The sequence below is a fragment of the Dermacentor andersoni genome, chromosome 3, assembly GCF_023375885.2.
Source record: "Dermacentor andersoni chromosome 3, qqDerAnde1_hic_scaffold, whole genome shotgun sequence".
Classification (NCBI taxonomy): domain Eukaryota; kingdom Metazoa; phylum Arthropoda; class Arachnida; order Ixodida; family Ixodidae; genus Dermacentor; species Dermacentor andersoni.
Genome location: NC_092816.1, coordinates 4,017,131 through 4,031,421, shown reverse-complemented (window position 1 = coordinate 4,031,421; position 14,291 = coordinate 4,017,131). Strand labels below are relative to the sequence as shown.

The 14,291-nt window shown below is 49.1% G+C and overlaps 1 protein-coding gene across 1 annotated transcript in view; it reads right to left on the bottom strand.

Moving 5' to 3' along the window:
- Positions 1–12,174, bottom strand: part of LOC129382160 (uncharacterized) — a 59,904-nt gene extending 47,730 nt beyond the window's left edge. The window contains exons 1-2 of the mRNA XM_055065660.1: positions 12,066–12,174; positions 5,907–5,969 (exon numbers count right to left, since the gene is read on the bottom strand). Of these exons, the coding sequence (XP_054921635.1) occupies positions 5,907–5,969; positions 12,066–12,161 (159 nt within the window). The 5' untranslated portion in view covers positions 12,162–12,174. The remainder of the gene's footprint in view (positions 1–5,906; positions 5,970–12,065) is intronic.
- Between the last annotated feature and the right edge of the window lie 2,117 nt (positions 12,175–14,291).

The following is a 14,291-nucleotide window of genomic DNA, read 5'->3' as shown; positions in this document are numbered from 1 at the left end:
CCCGTCCGCACTCGCCGCCTCGCTGCAATTCATAGGGCGCTCCGGCTCCTGAGCCCACTACCCCCTTCTAGAACACCATACCCCGTCTCTCAGTCTGGCGTGACGTCACACGGTCACGTGACGCGCAGCTGTGTAAGGAGGCGCCACGACCACCGACGGGCCGAAAGTGCGAGCAGTATTCCTTTCGCAATAAAAAGAAAACACTGCGAGAAACCAGTCAGTCAGCGCCGCCTCCGTGGAGGGAACGTTGGAGAACGTCACACAGCCGCGCTGTCATTGGCTGCGGCCAGACGACGGTGCGGTTGCCGGTCACGTAGGACGACGAAAATCTGCCCGGTTTGCCGCACGCCGGACGTCCGATCCGGCGCTTCGGCACGGCAAAACACCATGATTCCGGCTGCCGTTCCGGCGCGTCGGACGCCGGATCGGACCGTGCGTCTCCCGCTTTATTCTCGCTTTGTTGGTGCGTCGTCTGCGTCGCAAGAGGAACAGGTCTCTCTACATAACACAGACACGTAGCTGCTGCCACTCCTTTTCGTCACTTCAATAGCTTTCAGTTCACGAGTATAGCGGTCCCTCAGCCGCTTCCATAGTTTCAGGCACTCTTCGACTGAAACAGGGAAAACAAGACAAACAAACTGGCGCTGAGTGCATAGCATGTCTGGAGACGTATACACACACGTGCGTAGCACTGGCGCTCCTGTTGAGAGGCCGGAGTACATGCGTATCTGCTCCCACGCGTTGTTTTCCCGCTTTGCATCCCAGTAGTCCATTCTTTTGGTGTCGTAGACACAAGGGTGTTGCTGGACGGCGTCCAGAAACTTTTCGATTTTGGAGCCGCACAGGTCGGGCACGCTTTCTTGCGAAGAGGCCATCTCGTTCTGGCTCAGCCTGCCGAGTAGCGAGTCTCTACCTCGACGAGAGAGGGCGCTAGGCGCTAACTTGCTCTAGTGTTCCTGTATATGCTCCCGCAGGGAGCAGAGTTGCGCATAACTTTTCCGGCGCCGCTCGCACCGCTATTGGCCGAGCGCGAAAAATGACGTCAAATGACCCGCGCCGCTGCGAAGCCAACTTTACGGGCGCATCACCGACTTGTGCGAACTCGTCGTTTTCGTCAGTACTATCGCCATTGCAATCAGTGGACCGTCGATCGTGCGTTCAGAGGAGCAGCTAGAAGCTCTTGCATCTTGAACCTCTTTCTACTTGCAGATTTGCTGCTACTAAATAGTCATCATCATCAGCCTAGTTACGCCCACTGCAGGGCAAAGGCCTCTCCCATACTTCTCCAACTACCCCGGTCATGTACTAATTGTGGCCATGTTGTCCCTGCAAACGTCTTACTGTAATCCGCCCACCTAACTTTCTGCCGCCCCCTACTACGCTTTCCTTCCCTTGGAATCCAGTCCGTAACCCTTAATGACCATCGGTTATCTTCCCTCCTCATTACATGTCCGGCCCATGCCCATTTCTTTTTCTTGATTTCAACTAAGATGTCATTTACCCGCGTTTGTTCCCTCACCCAATCTGCTCTTTTCTTATCCCTTAACGTTACACCTATCATTCTTCTTTCCACTAAATAGTAAGCACTACTAAACAGTAAGTACTACTAAATAGTAATAGTAAATAAAAGTAAGCTTTGCTTAAAATGTGCGCATGTCAACATTTGAAATGCGCTTAAATCTGTGTCTGCACCGCATGTATCGAAAACGTGCAGCTGTTGTGAACGATGGTTAGTCATAAATGGTGCTCTGTTAACGGTCACTGACATAACTGCAGGCACGATAGCTCTCTTGGCGACGGTCCTTAATCGGCTGGTTTCGGCAGCCAAAATGCGCTAAGTGTCCACCTTACGTGTGTGAAGTTCTAAACACTCTTTAAAACATTTCTTGCTTTCTGACCATGATAAGACAACTTCATATGCATGCTGAAAATCATTGCACCGCTTTTTGTGGCAACGTACTGCGCGTTTGCGAGCAAACTTTGGAGCTGTACGAGCCACGGGAATACCTTATTTTGGGGAATCGAAGGCGGTCCTACCCCCTATTTGTACGTTCGTGTGTGTGTTTGTATATGCGTGTTTACATAGGTACATACAAAGTTTCGGTTGGTTGGAAGCCCACCCCCTCCGGCTGCACGAATGACTCGTTCGAGCGTAGCCTGTATTAAGAAGTGCCCTTTGCTAAGCGCCTGCGAACAACTGGCGCTTGTAGTTCGCGACCACTAGAGAAAAAGGCGGAACACCGCGCGGCATTTGGCTCCTGCGCGCGCGAGGAGTGGCTTCGCTGCAGAGCTGGATCACGGCGGCGGACCTATGCGCCACTCTGCTCCCTGCGGGAGCATATACCGAAACACTAACTTGCTCGGCGCGGTCGGCGCGAAATGCAGTCGGTTGCATTCGGCGCCGGACGACGTCCGAGCGCGCTGAATGCCGCCGGACTAGCCGGACTGTAGAGGGTCGTGTTTTCGCCAACGTAACGTCGCCATGACGAGCGCGCGTTACGTCGGAGTGTATTGCCCCCTTGAGTCTCGACGCCGGAGAAAACAACGCCGTGCCGGTACGGGGGCTGCCACGCGTGCCTCGGTCGTTAGTCGGTCAGCAACATCTGACCACGGTTGAAGCAACAGCACGGAAGGGACGGCGTACGTTGTGATTGGGCACCAGGAGGAGTGACCCCTAAGTTGACTTGTGAATCGCATTAGGTTACCGTAGAAACTGCGGCCGCTGAATTCCCCAAGTGTGACGGCGCACCGAGTGGCTTTCACATGAGGTCTGACGATTCCGCAACTGACCTACACCAAACCGGCCACGGAAGGCCAGTAAGCGTAACGGCAGTAAGTCATCCTGCACTCCTTCGCGCTACATGATGCATCCCGAAAAGAACGACGGAACGGCGAGGTACGTAACTGCCCCGTGCCCTTTGTCCGCGTTCGCGCAGAACATGTTTCTCGGTCTCTTGTTGACCGGTGGCTCGAACGTGCTTGATGCGCCCACGTCGTCAACGACGACCGCACCTTTCTTCGCGCCCTGCCTTTATGCGTCTGTCGCCGTCTTTGGCTGCGCTACATTATTCACCGCATTCCGATCTTTACGGCGCTTCTTTCTACGACGATTTTTCCTCGAACTCCCTTTCATGCCGCCTTCTCGCGGCTCCAGCTGGTCAGTGCACATATCGTGGGCCCGGATCGCTTTCCTACCCGCACAGGCTGAGTGATTTTTCTTTAAATCAACTATCAATTTGATACGTGGAAAAAACTCCGAGGTAGCGGAAGAGGTGGCGATAGCCCTAGCCATAGTTAACCCCAGTTGCAGATACGTACTCAGTGACTCGCAGACAGTGGCTAGAAACTATGCACAAGGCAGAATTTCGCCGAAGGCTAAGGCTATACTCAAAGTCAACGCGAACCATGTCACCTCCGAGGAGACGGAGGAACGACACATTATGTGGTTCCCGGCTCACACGTCCCCCGACACCCCCGTACCCAACCTCAACGAGGAGGTCCACCCCGTAGCGCGAGGTCTCACATTCCACGCCCGCGTAAGGATCCTCTCTTGGGGTTGGAAATCCAACGGAGGCATGGACAGAGAGAGAGAATGAGCAGGTACTGTGATATTACAAAATTTTATCAAAACTCCTGGCGTGTTTATCCGCCCCCTAACCCCAAACTCGACAGGGCCCAAGCGGCAGACTGGAGGCCGTTACAAACAAAGACCTTCCCCAACCCCGTCCATCTCAGGAGGATATATCCGGACATCTACTCAGACGATAGCTGCAAACTATGCGGCAGGGCTCATGCATCTCTTAGACACATTCTCTGGGAATGTGAGGTTATGTGCAGAGAAAATGCAGTTTCCCCAGATGAAGCTGCGGCGCGGTGTACGGCCCGCCTTGCGCAGCTCAAACCTCCAAAATCAACTATGGGCCATCCAGCAAGCCCGTGAGGCGGCGAGGAGACAGGATCTCCGGACCTCCTCGGGGGTGGCCTAAGCCCAGGCCACGAATTTGCCGGATTGTCAATAAAGTTGTTACCACCACCACCACCACCACCAATTTGGGGCTGTGCATTAGTAATGAAAACTTGTTTTCGTAATAATCAGATCTTGCTCTCTTGAGGTCGATATTGAGCCTGTTGCGAAATTTTGCGAAATTTGCTGAAGATCAGCTTCAATTTCATGTACGTTTTTTCGTAGACTTTGTGCATTGAGGTGATGTAGAAGTGATTGTTCAGAAGAATAATTATTGCTGCTTACCAAGTTATTAAAGACATTCGGTGTAAAATAGGATCCCATGATAGAGACAAGTTACAAATAAGTGTGTAAGCGGTGCGCCTACACTGACACAACCATTTTTTCCGGATCACTTTCACAAGCAATCCATATGGGTCGCGTGCCTTGCTCTTTCTTTGCAAAAACCTTTCCCTGGGAACCGCACACAGAAGTGTAGTTCAGTTCGCTTGCTTTATCCTTAGCAAGCCACAGAAGGCTCTTATTCACGGCAGTGAGGTTATCGAAAAAGCGCAAAGCGCTTGCGCACTCATTCAGTTTATCCCGTTTTGCCAGCCACAATGCTTTCACCGTTCGCCTGGAGAATCGGATTAGGCTGATCGGTAGCTTGTTCCGACGCGGCGGGAGGTGATGCACACTGACAACGTCTGTCCACTGCTCCTTTCTTCTTTCACCCTGCATGTTTATGTGACATAGTCCATGGCGAGCTCCCTTTCTTGCTTTCCTCCTGTTTCTGTTATTGACCGCGATGCTATTATGAGGTTCCCTTAAGGGACCTTCTTTATTACTACCTATTCTGGCCTCATGAGCGCCCGTGGGCCCCCTAAAGAGCAACAGCGTGACCAGCAAGTCACAGCCCCCTTCTCATGCAAGCCTTTAATTGAAGTGGATCCCGTCTCGTTGAAAACAACCACAGCTTCGCTTGGTGAGGCAAGGAAGCGCCATCTACATTTCGCGGAGCCAACTTCCCGGTACGGGAAAAATCAACTTTTGACTAGCCACCATAGTTTGACGTTCGCGGCTTGTTGCGCCAAGTCATCTACTGCACCAGCTCACATCACGTCGCTTGTAGAGAACACACAAGAGCACAAAATGAAGCGTAAGAGAAAATATTCGCCACAGCAACGCGTCATAATCTAATACGAATACGCCCATCTCTATTTATAGGCCTTATTTTATAACCTCACGCATTACCCTCGTGAGCCTTGAGAATTTTACATCAATTCATAGCAATGGTTTTGCCCATATTTTGATCTAAGTACCAAATGCACGTCTCCTTAGTACCACGACACATCTTATATCGGTGTTAAGATAAAATCAACATTACGTTAAAATATTTCACACAAAGCACACTTTAATCTGCACTAACACAGCACGCGTGCCACCTATAGTTTCTTTTAGTACTGAGGAAATAGCTAAAACACATATTTAGTGAAGAGGCAGTTAAAAAATAAAGTTACTAATAAAATTTTATAAGGTCAAGACCATATATAGTGCTATTACTTTTTAGGTCTACACGTGAAAGAGTTTTGACATTAAAAAGCTAAATGCGGTAATACCAACCTACGTATATCTCAACGCGCATCACCACGAACAAACGTCAGAGAGCCTGCACAGTTTAGTACTCTTAATTATTCGCGAATGGAAGAAAACAGCTTGTGACTTGACGTCTTGTTATTCTAATGACATTGTCTGTACTTTTTCAAATGTTTCCATCCGTGACATATTGGATGCATAATTTTCATCAACTATAGTGTTTTGCCCGCAAGATGTAGTCACGCTTCAATCGCGGGACCGTAATACTGGTCTTTGCTCGTTGGTTTGGAACCCCATTTCAACATCGCCTTCGCGACCTATGTGCATTGACCTTGGTGCCCGCAGCCCAGCATAAAATTCAACTCACGGGAGGCTTCCAATCCAGCGCCGTGCTGTTGACAGGCTGTTGGATTAGTCTCAGCCGCCTGATCTGCAACGGTACAATATTGTCACGTGGCGGTCAAGAAATACAGCTGCAAAACTGTCAACAGCCTGACTAACTTTTTATTGGGCGAACCTGTGCCCACAAAAGCAAGTTACACTCAAAGCACAACGAAAGCGGCGAACACAGTTGGCGATCGTGGAAGATCTGATCAGTGTGTCAAGCGCGCTGGCTTGTGTACATGATTCATCCAAGGTTCCAGAGAAATCGCTGGTGCCCGCGTGTTCCAGAAAGTACTGCACAATTCACGTCGCGCATACATGCGAATCAGATTACGCAGGGTTCGGTGACAACGGACAGCGGGTAGAGCCATTGATAACGTTCCAGAAACTTCCGACACATGCAGGCGCGTCCTGCACTGAGCGATAACATTTGTTAGACGGTGAAACGCGCCCACGCGATGAAAGATAAACAAGTACACGTGTCAATACCCCCTCGTCCCGATGCTGCAAACACAAAAACGAACAACAAAAAGACCCGAAGATAAAACAAAATAACAAAGTTCATCAGCGGGCGTAAAAGAGCTTAAGACACACCACATGGACCACTGCAGATCGTGTGCGGCGCCGCTGTGATTGAGAAATGCCGTCTGGCACGAACTCATAGTCCTGCGGGCCAATACGTCGAATGATCTTGTAGGCTTTTAAATAGCATCGCAATAGTTTCTCTCGCTGATTCCTCGTCGGCGTATCGGGGTTCACACCCACGCACGGTCGCCGGGCTGGTATTCTACGTGGTGTCGTCGAAGAATATAGTGCCGGCTGTCGGTCCTCTGCTGGTTTTTCACGTTCAGGCTGGTGTGCTGTCGGGTTTCTTCGGCGCGCTGGAGATAGGCGGCGACGTGGACATCTTCGTCAGTGACGTGCGGCAGCATGGCGTCGAGAGTCGTCGGCGGGTTTCTTGCATAACCCAGCTTGAACTGCGTGATCTGTGTTGCGTGTTATACTGCCGTGTTGTAACAGAATGTGACAAACTGGAGCACGGCATCCCACGTCTTGTGTTCGACGTCGACGTACATCGCTAACATGTCGGCGAGCGTCTTCTTCAGTCGTGCCGTTAGGCCACTCGTCTGCTCGTGGTAGGCAGTTCTCTGGTGACTTATGTGGCTATACTGCGGCATGGCTTGAGTAAGCTCAGCTGTAAAAGCCGTTCCTCTGTCAGTAATGAGGACCTCTGGCGCACCCTGTCGCAGCACAATGACCTCGACGAAAAATTTGGCTACTTCCGCTGCGCTACCTTTGAGCAGGGCTTTCGTTTCGCCGTAGTGGGTAACGTGGTCGGTGACCAGGACGATGCACTTGTTTTCAGATGTTGACGTCTGCAAGGGTCCCACCAAACCCCCCCCCCCCCCCCCCCTCCTCGATCTGCTAAAACGGTCGGCAAGGAGGCTTGATCGGCTGTAGTAATCCCGGAGGCCTTGTCGGTGGTGTCTTGCGTCGCTGGTAGTCTCGACATCTCTTGACGTAACCGGCGAAGTCGACGGTCAGGTTCGGCCAATTTTTTCTTGATTTCTTGCAAGCGTACGGAAACGCCGAGGTGCCCGGCCGTCTTATCATTGTGCAGGGCATGGAGGACTTCGGACGGGAGTGCTGCGGGCACAACGAGAAGGTAGTCTGCGCGGGCTGGCGAAAAGTTTGTCACCATGATGTCGTTTCGTAAGAAGAACGAAGACAATCCGCCCCTAAATACACTCGGGACAAACTCGGTCTTGGCTTGCAAGTACTCGGCAAGGCTTCCGAGCTCCGGTGGCGGGTCTACGGGAGCGCGAGACAGGCAGTCGGCTTCAGAATGTTTTCGTCCGGACTTGTAGATTACCGTGATGTCACATTCTTGCAGTCTGAGGCTCCACCGTGTCAGGCGTCCTGAAGGGTGCTTTAATTTTGTTAGCCAGCACATCATGTTCGCTGACGACTGCGAAGAGCCTGCCATATAGGTAAAGGTGGAATTTTTCTGTAGCCCAAATGATGGCGAGGCATTCCTTTTCGGTCGTAGAATAATTGCCTTCCGCTTTTGACAGCGACCGGCTAGCGTGAGCTATATCCCGTTCAAGTCCGTCTTTCCTCTCGACTTGGACGGCATCGAGGCCTATAGCTACTGACGTCAATGTAGATTTCTGTATCGGCACCCTCGTCGAAGCGCACAAGTACCGGTGGCGGCAGCATGCGTTGCTCGGGTTCGTGAAATGCGTGGGCCTGCGGCGTTTCTCACTCGAACTCGACATCACGTTTATTTAGATATGTCAGTGGCTCAGCGATGCGTGAAAGGTCCTTGACAAAGCACCTGTAGTAGACACACATGCCAAGGAATCTATACACTGCTTTTCTGTCGATGGGCTGCTCGAACTCTGTGATGGCAGCTTTCTTCTGCGCGTCGACGTGGAATCCACATTTGTTGACGACGTGGCCCAGGAACAGAAGCTCGTCGTTAGCGAAGTGGCACTTTTCCGGCTTCAAAGTGAGCCGTGATGTCTGCACGGGCTTTAGTACTGTAGCAAACCGTCCAAGGTGATCATCGAAATTTCCCAGGACGACCATGACGTCATCCAAATTAACACGACAGATCTGCTACTTCACTCCTGTTAACATGTCCATCAGGCGCTGGAACGTTGCAGGCGCCGATCACAGTCCAAATGGCATGACCTTGAACTCACAGAGGCCGTCTGGCGTTATGAAGGCGGCCGTTTCGCGATCCCTCTCATTGACTTCTATTTCACAGTAGCGAGTGTTGCGATCCATCAACGAGAAGTATTTAACGTTGGAGAACCGATCAATTGCGTCGTCTATCCGTTGGAGGGGATATACTGTAAGATTTGTCGGACGATCCCACCGCTGGCATACAGTCAGAATCAGAATCAGAATCAGAATCAGTTTTATTCATGACAAAATGAGGATAATTACAACATAAGTATATACAGAAGGAGGTCCCGTAGTTAGAAACTGAAATGGGACCTCCTGTGCATGATGACTAGAATGAATAATACATACAACAATGGCAACATGAAAAATTTAGGAATAAAGGTTTAAGGAGACAGGGCATAAATGAACAGAAAAGCAGCATATCTACGTATTAAATAAAAACAAGGCTTCGACTTAGTCAACGAAAGGTGAAACTACAAAAATACCTAAGAAGAAAGAAAGTAAAATATATATGCACACATATATACACACGTTATATATACATACATATATATATATATATATATACATATATATCACATACATTCACACACACACATGTATATGCGGGAAGGAAATCAAGAGACAAAGAGAAAAAATACAACTTATACAATACTCAAATGGGAAAGTCGGAGGAAGCTAAAAGAAAATGCTTAAGTTCAGTACGAAATCTGTGAGCTTTGAACAATTTTAAAGGGAATGGTAATGTATTCCACAGAGATAAAGCTGAAAAGTGTAGTGACTGCTTACCATAGTTGGTGCGAACTAAGGGTAAAATGAAGTTAATATCTTCAGCAAATCTAGTATTATTTGTATTAGTAAGGGATGTCTTCGGTATGATGGTTACTGGAATATCATTGTTTAGTGCCCTAAAAATAAATATGGCCAGGTTATATTTCACGAGGTCAGTCACATTCAAAATATTATGTGCATGTAACAGCTGAGTTGCGCTAATACTACGAGGTGAAAATGTTATTAGCCGAATAGCTCGATTCTGAATGACTTGCAATGAAGTTAGGTGACTGATATAAGTGTTTCCCCATGATTCAATGTTATAGTTAATATGAGAATGAACAAAAGCATAATAAAGCGACATGAGAGTAGAAAATGATAAATATGGTCGTGCTTTGTTTAAAACGCGTATCCCGTATGCCATTTTCTTATTAACATTAGCAATGTTGTAGCAAGTTGTAGGCGTTGTCGGACGATCTCGCCGCTGCCACCATTTGTAAGGGTTGAAGGTTGTAGAGAGGAACTTGGGAGGAACTAGGCGTACAGGGTTGATTTACAGTATTTACATTTTAAACAAGAGGATACATTCAGCAGTATAGCGTGGCTCCCAAATGGGGCACGCCAGACGAACATACAGCATACGAGCCCGAAGCTCCAAACACACTGACGAGCACAGAGCACGACGACGAACACGCAGTAGCAGCGACAAACAGCTGCTTATAAACACTCCATTCGACGTCATCGTTCGACGACATCGTAGACTACCCGCCTTTTTGGAGGAGGAGGGCTCACACACACACGTACGCACTTTCACTGCCCCCCCTCCGAGGGCAGACGACCTTCGCAGCAGTCGGAGCTGACCTTCGCAACGCGGCCGTCGTGGTGTCCATTGTCTTGCGTCCCCGTAGCCAGGTGGTCACGCCCGACCCCAGCCGGCGCCTCTAAATTCCAGACCTGCCTTTCTCCGGTAGTCGCCACGTGTGTCAGCTGACTGTGACGAAACCTGGGGCCCCCGCACCGCAAAGCACGCTTTTGAGGGAGGGGGGGGGGGGACTTCTTGCTGCCGTAGTCCGCAGTTTTCTGAAGTAAGCTCATGGTTGGTTAGTGCTGTCCTCGCTGGTTCTCTGAAGAGCGCGCCCACCGCGGGTCGATCGAAACACGTGCAGCGGACTGAAGTAGCTTTGCAGAGCAGTACCCCTGCAGGCCGATCCTAACAATACGTCCTTTTTTATGATGTTGTTCAGTCTACCATAATCGACTCAGAAACGTAGGATTCCGTGCTTTTTCTCCACTAAGAGTACAGGAGATGCCCACAGGCATTTCGTAAGCTGGATGATATGCTCAGCATTTTGTCAACTTGTTGCCTTATAGCTTCCCGTTCTCGCCTCGAAACTCGGTAAGAGCTCTGATATGCGTAAGGTCTGCTATGTGTAACCAACTAGCTCAAATTTCGGTGCTCTTGACCTTCAGCTGCCTGGATTTGAGGGCCTTCCCATGCAGTCTTAACTTTCTTCAACGGGGCAGCAATGGGTCCACTCATCACGGAGTAGTCTGCTTCTGTGTCCACTAAATCGGCGACTGCGTGGCCATGGAGAAGCACGTCGAGGTCGGTCGTTCTCTGTCTTGCGTTGCAGTTAGGTATTGGTGTCCGATCACGGCTACTTCGTGTTGACCTGTGGCTGGAACGCATCGCCGTCAGGTTATTTGTCGGTGTGTTCTTTGTCTCTAGGCTTCGTAGGGATGGCGGCGTCTCTTTGATATGTCGTCAGAATAGCCTTCTCGGGTGTCTTCGTCGGCGGCAGAGGATATTCGTCCGTTCGACAAACAGCAACCGCACCTCCATCGGTTGCTGTATTTAGTTTTTCGGATATGGGCTGACGGACTGGCCCCGGGCTGCGGTATAGTCGACTCTGCGGCGCCAGGAAGCGGCCAGGCGGATCAAATGTTGATCCACGGACCGTCGGTGGCTGCTTGGGCTGCTGCCGCAGGATTGGTGTTGGCGACACTGGGGCTCCAATAGCAGCTACTGTCATGGCCGTGCACTTTCTGGTCTTTTGAGGTAGAAGTCCGTAATTTGGTAGCAGTACTTGCTGCATTCGCCTAGCTCACTGGTAATTGGCGGTGTTGGCGTTGTCCTCGGGTGTCGGGCTTGAATCGAGGATCTTAGGGCGCGTTCCATATGTGAACGCGCTCCCAGCACCTCCACCAGATGTCACGTGGCTTTGACGGTAAAGAAACACAGCAGCAAAACGGCCAATAGCTTGACGAAGCTTTTATTGGGCGAACCTGTGCCTAAAAACGCAAGTTACACTCAAGGCACGATAGCGGCGAACACAATCGGCAAACGTCGAAAATTTGATCATCGGGTCAAGCGCATCGGCTTTTCCACATGAGTCATCGAAGGTTCCAGAGAAATCGCTGGTGCCCACGTGTCTGCCACAAAGTACTACACAATTCGCGTTGCGCATGCATTCAAACAAGATTACACAAGGTTCGGTGACAACAGACAGCGGATAGAAGTATCGACGTTCCAAAAACGTCCGTTACGTGCAGGCGCGTCCTGTATTGAGCGATAACATTTATTAGACGGTGAAACGCGGTTAGGCGAGGAAAGATAAACAAGTAGACGTGTAAATATCGGTGGCTCCAGTGACACAGCCCGACACAAAGTGCGCACCTTTTTGATGGCAATCTCCTTGGACTGCTCGTTGAGCCAGCTGACGTCGCTTCCCCGGAGCAAGAGCAGCAATGAGGCCCGAATCTCTTCCACCATCCGCGATACGAGGCGCTGCAAGAAATTGTGTCTCAACCAGCGGCGCACATTGGCAATCATCGTATACTGATCGTGCTGACTTGAAATCCATGTGTGAAAGAGCAGTCAGTCTTGGGCAATTTCCAGGAGGCTGTCCAATTCGCCATCTTGTCAGCTCTGACAGGGCAGCTGAAAACGCGTTGCCGTGTGGCAATAATTTCGCAGTGCTCACAATGGCACCCAGGACAAATCTGATAGGCAGTTTAGGTGTATTCTATCTATACCAAAACGTGATGATATTCAAATGGGGCACGCACAATAACGTAATCATTTACAGGAAAGCACGTGAAAAAGTTACTCTGCGCAAGAACAGCTTTTAAAAGGCTGAACGAAAAATTGGCAATATGCAGGAACACATTATGTACACACACATGCGCAAAAAGCAGTTTACGTGCTGCATCAAATGAAATCAGTGATTCAGCAATGAACAAAAGATTCCTGAACTGTACTTGGTCATTTAGCCATCAAGCCATGTGTTGTTCAAGTTCACGTACGAAATTCACATAGCAAGAAAAATTGTTACCAACTGTTATCTTTACCGCTCATTTCAGGGACGATCTGATTACTCTGGAAAATAAAGTGGTGTAAAGTTTGTAAACAGGAATAAGGTGCTTTCTGAGGCACCTTATCCCTGTTTACAAACTTTATACCACAGTGTGCTATTCCATCTGTCAGCCCCCTTCTTAATTGTGGAAAATAAAGGGAATATTTCTTTTTTATTCGCGTCGGTTCAGCATTTTACTGTTTAAATATATTTGATTCGGATAATCTGGGAGCATCATGTCTTAATTTGTTTTGTGTGAAACAGTAACATTTCTTTGTTTCTATCCTTCAGTCAGACGACAACAAAGCCCAACGTAATTGCCCGTCGTGACTGCAACGTGGAAGTTGAGATGACCTTCAAGTTTGATGTTTCCGTACGACATATTTTTCAATTAGGCTTTCGCATATATCAATATTTAAGCCGCAGGTGAATATGCAATTTCTGCGTTTAAGGCTTCACAGGTTTAAGGCTTGACGACTTATACCGAATTTCCACCTGAGACCATCAAATAGAATGTGAGGCCAGAACGTCTACTACAATTTCGGTCACGAGTGAAATGGCGCCGTACCACCTACGAGACTTAAGCCCTTTCATTTTCTCTGTACATTTGCAGTACTACTCCATAGTGCACTTGCGGCCTGTGAATACTGTGAGTTGCTGTGAACTATTGTGTAAACTACGTGGCGTTGTCGCTGCGACGTTACTGTTGGCACTGACGTTGTCGATGCTTTCAAAGTTGTTTTACACCAACAAGCTTATTCTCGGTGCATCCTGTGTTGTCGGTATGTGCAAAGCCTGAGGCTCATCATCATCGTCGTGTACGCTTCTCTTGTGCCACCACAGAATTTTTCAAGAGCGTGACAACGAAGACTTGCATACCAGCTCACTGCCATCTTGTTAAGAACACTTTCTATATGCGATGAACATAATGAAATCCTCGCCCACTTCAGTATTGCCAGTTCTGGCATGCGAAATATAGTCACAGATTTTACTGTCCTCAAAATGTGTGGAGTGCAAAACCGTGCAATAATTTCGTTCCGCGATAGCTCCGTGGTTAGCACACCCGACTTCCAAATGCACATTGCTTCACTGGCGTGGGCTCAAATCGTCATGTCTCGAAGTAATGATAGTCTTGTTTTTGTCAACGAGCATCAAACTATGACCAATGAGAAGCTGTAAAGGACTTGCTTTAAAGAAGGAAAAGAAATGGCGGTCCCTCTGGACTGAGAATTGTCATATTAAGACCCGTAAAGACAGCAGGGTCTTTTGGATGAATGCGGAATCTGATCTTCGTGTATTCACTTGACGCTGATTTGTGCAGTTTATCTTTCGTGTCTTATAATCTTTGTTTTATATCCCCGTGGCACTACGTTCACCTGACGAAACAAAATCGTTGCTCTCTGATTCTGCCTCTTCGTTACTGCACATCAACGCGCGTAGTTTATGCAAATTCCATCACAGCATTGCTGCCTTCTCTGAATCGCTCTGTCACTCTTTTTCATTTCTGTGTATTACTGAAACGTGGTTAGACTATCGTGATGGCAACC